The sequence below is a fragment of the Mixophyes fleayi genome, chromosome 3 (assembly GCF_038048845.1).
Source record: "Mixophyes fleayi isolate aMixFle1 chromosome 3, aMixFle1.hap1, whole genome shotgun sequence".
NCBI classification, from domain to species: domain Eukaryota; kingdom Metazoa; phylum Chordata; class Amphibia; order Anura; family Limnodynastidae; genus Mixophyes; species Mixophyes fleayi.
Window position 1 is genome coordinate 256,094,802 of NC_134404.1, and position 13,598 is coordinate 256,108,399.

Genomic DNA, 13,598 nt, shown 5'->3' on the forward strand with positions numbered 1-13,598 from the left:
ACGGCATCGGTCGGCTGGCCCCCGGAAGTGATGTCCTGGTCGTCATAGCGACGGCCGGGATGCAGGTAGGAGAGTCGCGGCTCGTAACACCACCGACCTGGTGGAATGTGGAACAAAGGTTCGGGGTTAAGCTTACTTTTCTCCAAAAGAAGCCTGGCGAATTATCAAAGCATCCACCTGGCAAAGATCTGCCTTGAAGCTGGCCAGGCTCTCTGAGAATTCTATGATGCCCACATAAGGTCATCCATCCTGCGCACCTATGGACCTAGAACATAAAGGTTCTGAATGCGCCCAGAGCGTGAAGAGAGCCCTTTTCATCTTTAGACCTACTCTGGTCTAATGGGCGGAAACACGATATTCCGATTCAGATGGAACCTGGTAACGACCGTTTGGAAAAATAATGTCCAAAAGGGACAGCCCTGTCTAGAGGAAAAAGACTTAGGAAACAGAGTATACAACTATGAAACTCTTTACCTGTGGATATATCCAGGAAGAAGGAAGTCTTCCACAGAATCCAAAATTCAAGATGCAAAGGGGAAGATCCAATGGAGTTACCAGGGTGATGTATGGAGGTTTCACATGCATCACTCGCTAAAAGAAAGTCTGGACTTCCGTTATAAAGAATACCAGTTTTCACAAAGAAAAACTGTTAAGGTAGATACCTGCACCTTCAAAGCTCAAATTCCCATCCAGACCTTTTAGCGATAAATAAATGGGCCAACTGAGAAGAGGAGGAGGTAGGAAAACACATCCGTTCATAATAGGAGGTATAGGTTATTCCTGGCAAAAACCGACATTCTAGACTAAAGCATGGACTGAACCACACATCAGTAAGCTGCAGGCCTTAAGAATCATTCATTCAAGAGTCATGCTAGTAAGCCAGCCTAAGTAACACTGAAGCAGAAAAAGAACCTCTCCTAGCAGGTATGGTCTTACAGGAAGATGTCCCAACAGGTCGTTAACCATGTTGAAACGTCCATCTACCATGGCCCTCACGGCTAGCCCAGCGCCACCAGTAACGCCAGAGTTCTTCTTCTTAAGACCTTCAAGGGTACCCACTGAAGCATTGCTACTGGAGGAAACATGATAAAAGATGGAAGTTCCACGGTGCTGACATGGCATCTACTAGCAATGCCTGTGAATTCCCTGTCCAGGAACATGTGGCTCAAATAGGATGCCATCCCAAGAAGAAGGGACTAGCTGAGAAATCTGCATCCCAGTTTTCCACCCTTATGGTGAACAACACTCTGATGGCTGGACCAACCCACTTATCGCATGAACCTGCAGGCTCCTCTCTCTTGGTGCCTCCCTAATTAATGAGATATGCCTTTGCCGTGGCAGTCCGATAGCATCTTAATGGTCCTTCCTCACTAAAAGAGCCTGCTTTAAATAGGACATTAAAAAACTGTAAACAAGTGTCCATATAATTCAAGGAGAAAAGGCACCCCTATTGATGTAGTCACCTCTCAGCCACCATTGAGCATCTGGCACACCCTTGGGGACAGTATGATGAATTGACTGGGCAGATGATAGTGAAAATTATTTCAGAAGCTCAATCTGGACATCTCTCGAGTGTAACCGTTCAAAGAACATTGCCTCAACGAAGAAGGCCATCTGTGCATAGACACCAATCTGTGATCCAACATGTCCCTGCAATCCCCTGTAAAGAGAAGAAAAGATCATCTGCCCAGAACACACCAGATATCTAAGAGCAGCCCCTGGAAGACCACCCTACTGAGATTCAGAGGTCTAGGTCTGCACCAAAGTAGATTGTCCAAGTAGTGATGAGTCACCCCCTTCCCCTCTGGATATCGGAAGGGCAGCCATTACTGCCACTGCCCTAATCTTGGTATCACCCCAGGCACCAAGGACAAGCGTAAAGCCAGAACCCTAATCAGCTCCCCCCCTGGCACATGGAAGCCCGTGGACCACGGGCTGACCACACCTTACAATCCAGGAGAGGGGAGCCGATAACCTTGCCGCTGAGGCTCCAATGCGCAGTCCGATGCCTCTGGTGGCACAGGGATTCCAATCACTACCAGCAGATGCTTTCACATGCTGGGAGCAGATGCCAGGAGGAGGTACAGATTACAGAAAGTCCTCACCCTGTCCTAGGCATCTCCAGCTGCGGCTCTGTGATGCAGATTAAAGTAAATAAAAAAATAATTAAAAAATTTAAATCAACTGTTTCAGTTTGGTAGAGCTTCTCTTTATAAATTGAATACCTCATAGACAGAAGTACTTCCTATAATATGTCCCAACGGCCAGATTGCAGGCCTTAAAAGACAATTTATCTATTCTTGGAAAACTACTGGACTTACTTATCTTGGGATTCAAATAACTCCCCATTTAGATTCAATTATAGATCATAATTATTCTCTACTACACCAACAATTATTGAAGCTCATAGGGTCGTGGATGTGCTTCAAGGTCTCTTGGTTAGGCAGGATCTCAGCGTTTAAAATGACGCTCCTCCCTAAATTAATGTACTTATTCCGTATGCTTCCGTTCTGCCTTTCCCCAGGGTTTTTAGCCACATTGACCGCTCTGATGAAAACATATGTTTGGAAGGCCAAACCCCCACATATTGCTATGCAGCGCATGACTAGAGGGAAACGACAAGGGGGACTGACCCTTCCTCACTTGACAAAATACCATGAGACTTGCATTTTGTCCCAAGTGCGGGATTGGTACTTTCCAAGGGGTGAGAAACCCTGGGTAGACCTGGAAATAGTGTGTAGTTCCCTTTGACGGATCTTTTATGGATACCTGGTCAATGGAGACCTCCCGCAGAGACCTTGCCGACCCTTACTAGACACCTTGACTGTGTGGGACTGTCTGTGCCGGGAAACTGAGGGGCTTGTACGTCCCACAACGGGTGTGTTGTTGCAGGTGGTCGCCAGACAAATAGCAGATTTAAATCTCTCTGGTTGGGTCAGTAGGGGTATTCAGACTCCAGGGGCTAGATTTACTAAGCTGCGGGTTTGAAAATGTAGAGATGTTGCCTATAGCAACCAATCAGATTCTAGCTGTCATTTTGTAGACAGTACTAAATAAATGACAGCTAGAATCTGATTGGTTGCTATAGGCAATATCCCCACTTTTTCAAACCCGCAGCTTAGTAAATCTAGCCCTTGGACACTTGTTGGACTCGGGCAAGCTTTTCACCTACTCTCATCTTAGTGCCCTGTAATCGCTGCCCAAAGGTGACTTCTATAAATACCTCCAAATTAGGCATTTATTAACTTCGCTGCCGTTGAGAAATCTGGCGATAGGACCTCCCCTGGCCAGATATTGCTCCCCGTTAACTAAAGGTAGTAGTAAAGCCAGCATTACCCTCTGGTATAATATCCTATTGTGCCTAAACACTGTACCTAAGTCTAAACCTCAGATCCAATGGGAAACCTCCAGTTAGACATTTTAAAAGAGTTGACAAATATATGTTCCCAGTTTTCTTCTAACAATTCTAAGTGCCTCAACCATATGGAGATGTTGGTAAAACTATTGAATAGAACGTATGTCACCTCAGACAAACTCCATAAAATTTGGCCATCCGTATCCCTACTATTTTGGCGCAATTGTTCAGAACGTGGTGACATTTTTCATATATTTTGGTCATGTCCTGTGGTGCGTCCATTATGGAACAAGGTTTTCCAATTGATAAACTCAGTCCTTGGTCACTCAATCTCCCCCACGCTAGAGTTAGCTCTATTACAACACTATCCTCCTGCTCTCCCACGTGGGATAGATATGTGACAGGTCAGGTGTTGATAGCAACCAGAGCAGTTATCACTCAGGCATGGAAACAATCTCTCCCCCCACCCCTGGCCAAAGTGATCTCTAAAATTAACTTTAACTTTGAAATGGAAACCCTAGGTGTCCCATATTCTATGTCAACATCATCACCGCTGGTTAAGTAATATATTTGAAAATACTCTAATTCTGTTAAATTTATCTTTATTGTATTATTTCAATAAAACTTTCTAGTAGCGAAATATAAAAAGTGCATGTTGGATTGAGACATGAAATAAGATTAAACTGATAAAATAGACAATTTTAATTGTCTAACCGCGATACTGCTCAGATTTACTATTAAGCATATTCTGATTCTCAGACACGTGTCTAGGGCTTTATTGCTATAGTTTATATAGTTAATTTCCTTAATTAGCAAAACTCTGAGCAGTAAACGCGACGTCTGCCGACGCGCGTTTCACTATTAGCTTTGCCTCGTTAAAGCTAATAGCGAAACGCGCACGCCACGTTTACTGCTCAGAGTTTTGCTAATATTCCTTAGTTATCTTATTCAATAGATTGCCTTTGAATCAATCGAACAAACTGGTTGGAAACTGTATTTTATTTGCTACTAACAAGTGCTATTCAAGCCTAATGCAGATCTAATGGAGCGGCATCTAAAGCAGGTCTGCTTTAGATGCCGCTCCATTAGATCTGCATTAGGCTTGAATAGCACCTGTTAGTAGCAAATAAAATACAATCCTTACGGGACCTATCATTAAGTCACGCTTACAAGGGGATTAACATATATCAGCCCAATAGGTCTCCTCAGGTGTCCTCAAGCCGAATACATTTTGAACCTTTTGTATAGGAAAGGACAGAAGTGCTAGTGCACGCTGTATTAAGGGATAGACCATACCTAGCTAATACGATCTCTGCTATGTGCAGTGAGACAAGTATACTCATACTATCTAGAGGCTAATGACGATACCACTTAGCAATTAAAAGGAGTTACAGTCTGTTATAATGCCTATATTAGTTAGAGGGTTTATTTGATACCCTAAACAGGACACACGCTCCAAGCTATACAATAAGTGGGCTAACCAGTGTTATAAGATTATCTCTAGATATGTATAGTATATAGCCAGTTCTGCTTCATGCGTGTGCAGAGAGATAAGGTTTACTATACCACCTTGTGAGTTTAAGGAGTTTGATTGGAGGCTAATAATACTAACTAGAAGGAAATTAATTATATAAACTATTGCAATAAAGCCCTAGACATGTGTCTATGAAAATCAGAATATGCTTAATAGTAAATCTGAGCAGTATTAAAATTGTCTATTTTATCAGTTTAATCTTATTTCATGTCTCAATTCAACATGCACTTTTTATATTTCGCTACTAGAAAGTTTTAATGAAATAATACAATAAAGATAAATTTGACAGAATTAGAGTATTTTCAAATATATCTTTCCATTTGAGTGCCCCACGAGATCATTCCTTTTCTTTCTTCTCTACTTTGTTTTATGGAAATTTAAAACTTCCCATGCTCTTCCCACCGTACTCTAAACCCCAGCATATCCAGTGTCTCCCATGGGATGAAAGAGAAATATTTTTACAAGGAGGCATGTTTTCTATAATAATGCAATTGGAATAATAGGTTTGTGTGTTAAGGTAAAAATTAAAGCCAAATATGGCCATAAGAATAATAAAATTGAGCATTCCAGACGAAGATAATTATGTGCTGTGAGGCTCATGTTTTGAGTTTCATTTAAGCACGATTGTAGCTTTAATCCACCACTGCTGATTGGGGTTTTTGGGGTAAACAGAGGGATTGCCATCATAGAGACAAATGTGGTTTTCTACTGATTTTAAGAAATTAATAAAGGACTAAGGAATAAAGAACACTAACAATGAATATTGAAGCATATTCCTGATTTTTATAAAATGAAAGTTTGGCATATGTTAGTTTTAAGTTGAAAGTGACTAGCAAGCAGTGTTTGGAGGAGAAAGTGGCTATTGAGAAAGTTTATGTAGAAGTCATAATGACATTCTCCTCCAGAATAACACTGTGGAAGATGATGTCAGGTATCTGATGCATTTATAATTTACTGCCAATGCTTTTTTTCCCCCCCCCCAAAAAAAAAAGACAGAAAGACTGTACATACCAAACTTTGGATTTAATGTCTTGCATGTTCTGCTCCTTTGACCTTCAACAAAGAACTCCACTGGCGCATATCCATTCTGTAGACGAGAGCTTCCAGTTACTATACAATGCAAGTAAGGGCTACTACAAGCCATTGTATTAAATTCTTCACTAAATATTCACTACTGAAATTTGAAATACAGACTTCTTATTTAAATAAAATCTTCAATTATTACTTTGCTTAAAAGCCAGATAGGGTCACAGTTAAATGCTTAGAATATAAACACTACTATTGATTGCCAACTGGATAGGTTCAAACGTCTAACATAGTCTACAAGTGTCTTCTTAAAATTACAATACCTAGTCTCCCTTTTTTACCCAATGTCACATACTGTACTCGCCTAAACTTGTGTGAAGTATGTGATAAAATGTTAAATCACAACAAAACCACCTGGTTTGCCTACAAATTATTAAGATCCCAAAAATGCTATCCCATACTCATACTTGTCAAGAAACTGCCACCAACAAGAATTTTTCTTCAAAGCCAATACTTGACAGGCGCTCTTTGGTTCTCCCTAAGCAAAGTTCGCATGCAAAATAAATTTCCTATATTTTCGTTAGGTAGCATTTATAAAATTGACCAAGCTACCTAGCACATGAATTTATTAAGAACACAAAGGCAAAACTTTATTGAATGAAATTTAAGGTGACAAAATAGTCACAATGCTTAAGGTAACAAAACAGAATAATAAAATGACAAAGCATTTTAAATGCAAATGGGTTTCTTAAAGTAAAAGAGAAAAGCAGAAACTAAAAAAAACCTCTTACATCATTTTTTAAATTTTTATTTATATTATGGATATCTGTGCTGGGGTAAGGAGAAATTAAGATGAATCCTCAATAGCATATTGAAACCAGGAATATGAATAATTTTTTATAACCAACAGTAGAATTCTAAAAATGCTCATTCAGCCCCCACTCACCACCTCTTTGAGGTCACTAGGAGAGGGCTGTGCTGATGCTAATGGAATTTTAAGACAGCCTTTTATGAACAGATGAAAATACACACACACACACAGAAAGATAAAATATGACAATATAGGGTATACTATTGGAGATAATATCTTATAACTATATCTTCTCTAAGGGGCTAGTATTTAAGTTTGACAAGCTCAGGACCTATTTTCACTGATTATACATGCAGACACTGATATCAGCATGAATTATGAAGACTATTTCCTTTATGTATTACCTTACCTATAATACTATATCGGACATACTGGACCTAACAGCTAGTAACCTTTTTGTAGCTTCAAAAGGACTTAACATCGGCTGACCCCTGTAGAGTTGTATCATAAATATCAGCTCTCAAGCTGTGTTAAAGCTAACTGTAGACAATCTCTGCAGGGTATCAGGATAGAGCATATGGACAGGTGAAACTGACAGCCTGGTTAATTTAACAGCCTTGTTACTTGCCCGCAGTGAGTTCACAGGATGAAAGCATCTCAACAGTGGGAACAATCATTTATATTTCTTATATTTTAATCATAATTTACAACACCAAGCATCTATGATGGTGGAGGCTTAGGCAGACCCAGAGTATGTTAGACACTTCCATCGTCCTTAGAACATGGACCATGGGTCGGTTACTACAGATCAGTGATGGGCAACAGACAGGCCTATGGCCTCATAAGTCCCTCGGAGCCTTCACTGTGGCCCCCAGCTCCTTCCTGCTTTTAGCCATATTTGTTTGTTATACTGTGTAAAACTTGTTTGAAATGTCTGCTGATGTTCCTAGAGATAGAGGTTTGTGTTTGATTAAATGCACCATGCGGCTTCTGAAGTGTATCAGGATGCCCATCACTGCTGTAGATATTATTGATCCTCAGACAGTACAGTTAACCAAACCTTGGAGACTTAATGTTAAGGCTCTTCTTAAACCTCATTAGAAAATATAAATAGAAACAGAAATGCAACCTTACTTTAGTGCTAATTTTAATCCATCAATCTCCCCCATGTTACTATAGGATGCCCATAAAGGGCAATCCAAGGTAATCTAATCAGAGCCCCACAACCTATGCTAAAAAACTCGGAGCAAAAAAAAAATAAATACATGCAAGACTCCTAGATATAAAACATAAATAACTTGGGATCCAAAGGAGACCACTCCAAATTAACAGCAGCATAAGGTGAATTAAACTTATTCCCGACAGCCATTTTAAGGCATTTTTGGCTTTGGTTAAAATCAATAATTATATTAAAAAGGTGATAAGGTAGACAGACTACTCGCTTCCATGTTGAGCAAAATATCACAAAATAACATCCCATCTATTAACTAATTCATAGTAGTAAAAGTGTGTAGGAACAAAAAGTTATTTATTTTTAACTTTTATTTAATAAAATCACCCATAACCTGAAAAATCATCTCTTTTTGCAAGCTTAAACTCCCTATACTACTGAACCAGATTATTCTAACTACACTACACAGTTCACATAAGCTTACATTTATTCTCCTATATTCAAAAACCTCCAGACCCCTGACTGGAGTACAGTCCCACTAAGCACTTATTGCATATTGGCCCAGCAAAATGGCAATGGGAATAAGTGGCACTTAACTACATGTATTAAAACTTATATTTCCCTACAGATTACACGCAGGCCCATATTACCGCTTTGTCTATAAATAACCAGCCTTGTTTTATTACTGTTTGTGCTTGTCCTCAGTCGTAAAGTGCTACTGAGTATGCTGGCTCTATATAACTAAATGTTAATAATAACTGAATTTTGTCATTCTTTAAAGGCATGATCAAATTTGGGAATTGTATCTTTCTTCTCTTTTTCTCTACGAGATGCAAGCAAAAAACCCCCCAAAACAATGTGTTTTTGATCCCTAGCATCCCGTGGAGTGTCATCACGTGAGGCTCCAACGGGACTTTGCGCTGAATAGAATCGCCCCCCTAAATGATTATAATGAAATGCTCTTTTCTGCTCAATATATCATGTGCAGTAGATTTAGATTGTTCTTTGAATGTACAATGAAAACATTGTATATGAAGAGATCTTTGGATTTAAATGTATAGATTCGTAGTGTGCGGGTATCTTTATAGAGCAGCTGGAGGAGCCATTACTATTGTTGCCAATTTTTAAAAATCTATATGGTCGTTGTGTGAAAGGTAGTACCCTATAAAAGAATGTAAGGTGAAGTTCCGGTGGGGTATCAACACAATGGATAAGGGTAATGATTGCCTACTCTACAGATTGGCAGGGAGATGTAACGTGGGAGGAGTGAACAAAGTTCCCAAACCTGATAGAATATTTCCTCCTTATCGTGATAGGTAGTCTTCTCCATTCAGGCAAAAAAGACACTTAAAAGACGTTAGGGCAGAAATGTGGGGAGGGTCACTGTTTCCAGGTCTCGGCAATCAGGCACCTGGCAGTGGCAATCATATGAGAGGTCAGTTTTGCCGATTATCCTATGAAAAAATTATAGATGAGAGAAGATGGTTAAAATTTATTGTCACAATGGACTTATTTAATAAAACACATGTAAAACAATCCGTCTTGATATCTAATCATAAACTGTAATGTGTGCACACATATAATCATAACAATTTGCAACTATTCAATGAAGTATAACTTATCACATATCATATACAACATATAGGTCATCAAAATGGTTATAAAGTATCAAAATGTCAGTTCTGATGCAACATTTTGCTCTAACTGTACAAGAATAGTACTGCACGAATGTAGTATAGATAAGTCCATAACCCAATCTAGCAGAGCAAGCTCCGCACATGAAGTTGCACGAGAGAGTCTTCTTATGACAAAACCGTAGTAAGAATAAGAAGACTCTCTCATGCAACAAGTTGTTATGATTACTATATGTGTGTACACGTTAGCTTATGATTAGATATCAATATGGGTTATTTTACATGTGATTCATAAAAAAGTCCACTGTCACAATAAATTTTAACCATCTTCTCTCATCTATATTTTTTTCATAGGATAATTGAGCGCCTCCATCCCAATCATAATAAAAATATTATATTAAAATATCTTGTATATATATATATATATATATATATATATATATATATATATATATATATATATATATATATATATATATATATATAGCTTATCTGTATCAGAGGTGCTTGGAAGTGGACTCCAGTCAGCTTCAAGAGGTCAGGAACAGGCGTGTAGATATCTTATGTTGGTATATGATAACTGGATCATCAGCCACAGCACAGTCACTGCTCACAAACTCCACTCATACGGTATATTGAGAGAGGAAAAAGCCATATAGTGTAGTACTTATGTGCAATAATTTATTCAGCATGTATCATAATAAAACACACTCACAATGTAAACAAGGTATAAAAGCTTATCTGTAATCCTGTGGACATAGGGTACTGCTACACATTGTAGATCACTGGGATATATAGGAAGTAGACACCAATGGGCTCCGCACAGAAGTTCTCAATGGGGTAACTTTTCAGGGACCAGGTAGACAGTACAGCCTTACGCATACCAGGAGTAGTTAATGGAGAACAGTCTCAACGCGTTTCGTCATATAGACTTCGTATATACTCCTCCTGACGAAGTCTATATGACGAAACGCGTTGAGGTTATCATATACCTACATAAGATATCTACACGCCTGTTCCTGAACTCTTGAAGCTGACTGGAGTCCACTTCCAAGCACCTCTGATACAGATAAGCTGTTTATTTAAATCTTTTTGGTACGTTGCCACCTATCACTTGCTACTGATTGTCACGGATACATCTGAAACGTTGTTTTCTGCTTTTTTCTGTCTGTATTTCGGCATATGTTCAGAAATTATGAAAATTGGTTGATACTGCTTTCACCAGCCTGATATGATGAACACTTTGTACTTGCATCTCTATATACAGTAATATTGACTGTCTGGACGATTTGTACCAGCTTACACTACCGTATTTGGCGCCATCTTCCCTCTTTCTATGTTAACATTGTTTATTCCTTGATCGGAGTACCATCCGAAAATTGAGAGGGAGGCTGCCTACTCTTATGAAGAATAGTGTATACCAAGATTGGTTATTCATATTATTATTTACTCACCTATTTCGAGTTTGAGCGCCAGTATTTATTATATCTATTACTACATATATATATATATATCTCACACACACACATGGTTACACCACATTGCCCCTTCATTTAATGCCCAATTGTATGTGTGCAAACCTTATTTAGAGAGATACACACATATATTTATATTTTCCAATTCAGTTTTACTGGTTGCTTATCAGCATCTTTAAGTGGTTAACAAGGGAAGAAGGACCATGGGTCCTTGTGGAAAGGACATGGAAGGAGCGAAGAGGGGGGAGCCCAGATTCAGAAATAGGATATTTTTTGGCATTACCACAAGTGTGTTACCAACATACCCCTCTACCATCCACGCAAACAGGCCGATAGCAGAGGAATATACTTTGCAAGTTTGTCAGGAGTCAGATACCATCCACAGTAGACTATATATGGGAGTGAAAATTGAACTAGTGGCTACATGTTCTCGGATAATCAGGAAATTTGATTTGCAGATCGTCAAAGGATAGAAAAGCCCTTGGTGTGTAATGTTACTGACAAACCTTGTGCTCGAATTACTCCAGCTTGAGAAAAGGTGGAAAAGAGGCCAAAGGGAGGTTCGGAATACCCCAATGACATAAAATATAAGGGGAACAAGGCTGGATGTTTAAGTGGGGTTTGCAAGTCTCCCAGATCTTATTTGGGAAATTCAGGATTGGGCAAAGTTTCACAGGAGGAGATCTAGACTATTTAGTTAGTTCCCACAGGAAAAGGATGCAACATGAGGTAATAACACTCAATGTCGACCCACGATAAGGAGGATAGTGGTTCTAAAGAGGCTACAATCTGGCTCAAACGAGTAGTCCCCAAAGAGATATCTTGCTCTCAAAGATCCCCATCTGCGCACACCTTATGTCTGGGTAAACTCTAATGGCTACTGCAAGGGGCTCTATAACTAGGGCATAAATTAGAGGGGAGAAGGAGCAGCCCTGTGGTCTGAAGAGTCACTGTCCATGACTATTGCAGGGGGGCTGGGAATAAAGAGCTTTGAGGTTTGTTAGAAAGTTTATGGAGAAGACAAAGTTTGTTAAGAGTTTGTGAAATGAAACTCCAGGGTATTCTATTGAAAGCCTTCTTTGCGTCTAAAGACAGCATAATAGCTGGGGTTTTCCTAGTGCGGAGGATATGAATCAGGTTAATGGCTCTCCTCATGTTATCCCTTGCTTGCTAGCCTAGGACAAATCCTACTTGGTCAGTAGATCAGGAACTGATTTACCAAATGGAGCCTATTTGCAACGTTTAGGATAAAATTTCACATCATTGTTAAGCAATGGGGCTGCAGATATTTTTTGCAATCTTTGTGAATAACAAAACATGACAAAGATTTCCCATTCAGAATGGAATTGAAGAAGTTATGCATACAGGGGATGAAAATATCTGCAATTTTTTTGTAGTATATAGCCATAAAACCATTAGGCCTTTTCCGATTCCTGGCACCTCACAATCTGCTCAATTTCCTCAAACATGCTCTCACCCCTAGGTCGCCTTGCCAGTCTTGCAATAATTTGGGAAGCTTAGCGCCAGCAAGGAATTCATCCATCATCCGTGTGTCTCCGCTTAGCTGAGAAAGGTTATACAGATTTGCAGAATACTTTTGAAATTCAGAACGGATCCATTGGGAATCACATTGCAGAACTCCATTTGAGTCCCTGATAGCCAGGAGGTACAGGGCAGCAACTTTGGCTCATAGTTTAGTAGCCATGATTCTATAGGCTGTCAACCTTTTTCATAGTAACTTTGATTCAGCCACTCATGCCTGCTTGATGTAATAAGAGATGGTTAAGTTTGTCTCTAACAGAACTGATCTCCTGGAAGCTATAAAAATCTGGGTTAGTAGGTTAATTGGCTTCTATTAAATTGACCTTATTCTCTTGGTCTGTGTATATAAATATATATGTGTGTGTGTGTGTGTGTTACGGAAATTAGACTAAGTTCACATGGGGCAGGGGCTGACGTGAGCGAGTTCTCTGTACAGCGCTGCAGAATTAGCTGATAATGCTGTTGCAAATCTAGCACTTGTAGATATATTGGCTAAGATAATGCAGCTAACAGACGAACTCTTTTAAAATTGCATGCTAGGGCAATGAGATGTTCTCTAAGGAGTGCCTTGTGGCCCTCCCAGATGGTCTAAACTACGCAAAAATATTACCTAAAGCTTAAACACTTGCATACAAATTAAGATAATGATCAGGAAAAAAATATAAGTCATGTCATAGAAATCCTCACACTACTTATATAATACAAGTTAACCCGTGCATGATACTCATGCATTCTAGTCAAATTTAGCTACTTAAGGTGTTAAAAAGGTTCTTGTCATGCATTTGGGGCTAAGCCAGGCCTCCTCAGGGGAAGAGCGTTACTTCCCGACGTAAGGGCCCTTTTTTAACGTGGTTTTGTCCACATGTCACCACCTCATTATTTTTCTCCATTACCTCATCCTTCATCTTCATCGCCACATCCTTAATCTCCATCGTCTTACTGTTCAAAAACCTCTCGATACACGTTTCTGCTAAACACCTTATCGCTGTGCTCAATCAGTCTTCCTTGAAGGACAGTATTCATAACCTGCACTTTCACATCACTGCTTCT

At 39.5% G+C, this 13,598-nt stretch overlaps 1 protein-coding gene across 1 annotated transcript in view; it reads right to left on the reverse strand.

The window, feature by feature from the left end:
- GNPAT (glyceronephosphate O-acyltransferase) overlaps positions 1-13,598 on the reverse strand; it is a 70,956-nt gene that overhangs the window by 23,006 nt on the left and 34,352 nt on the right. Inside the window, exon 6 of the mRNA XM_075203467.1 lies at positions 5,901-5,976. Coding sequence (XP_075059568.1) covers positions 5,901-5,976 — 76 coding nt within the window. The remainder of the gene's footprint in view (positions 1-5,900; positions 5,977-13,598) is intronic.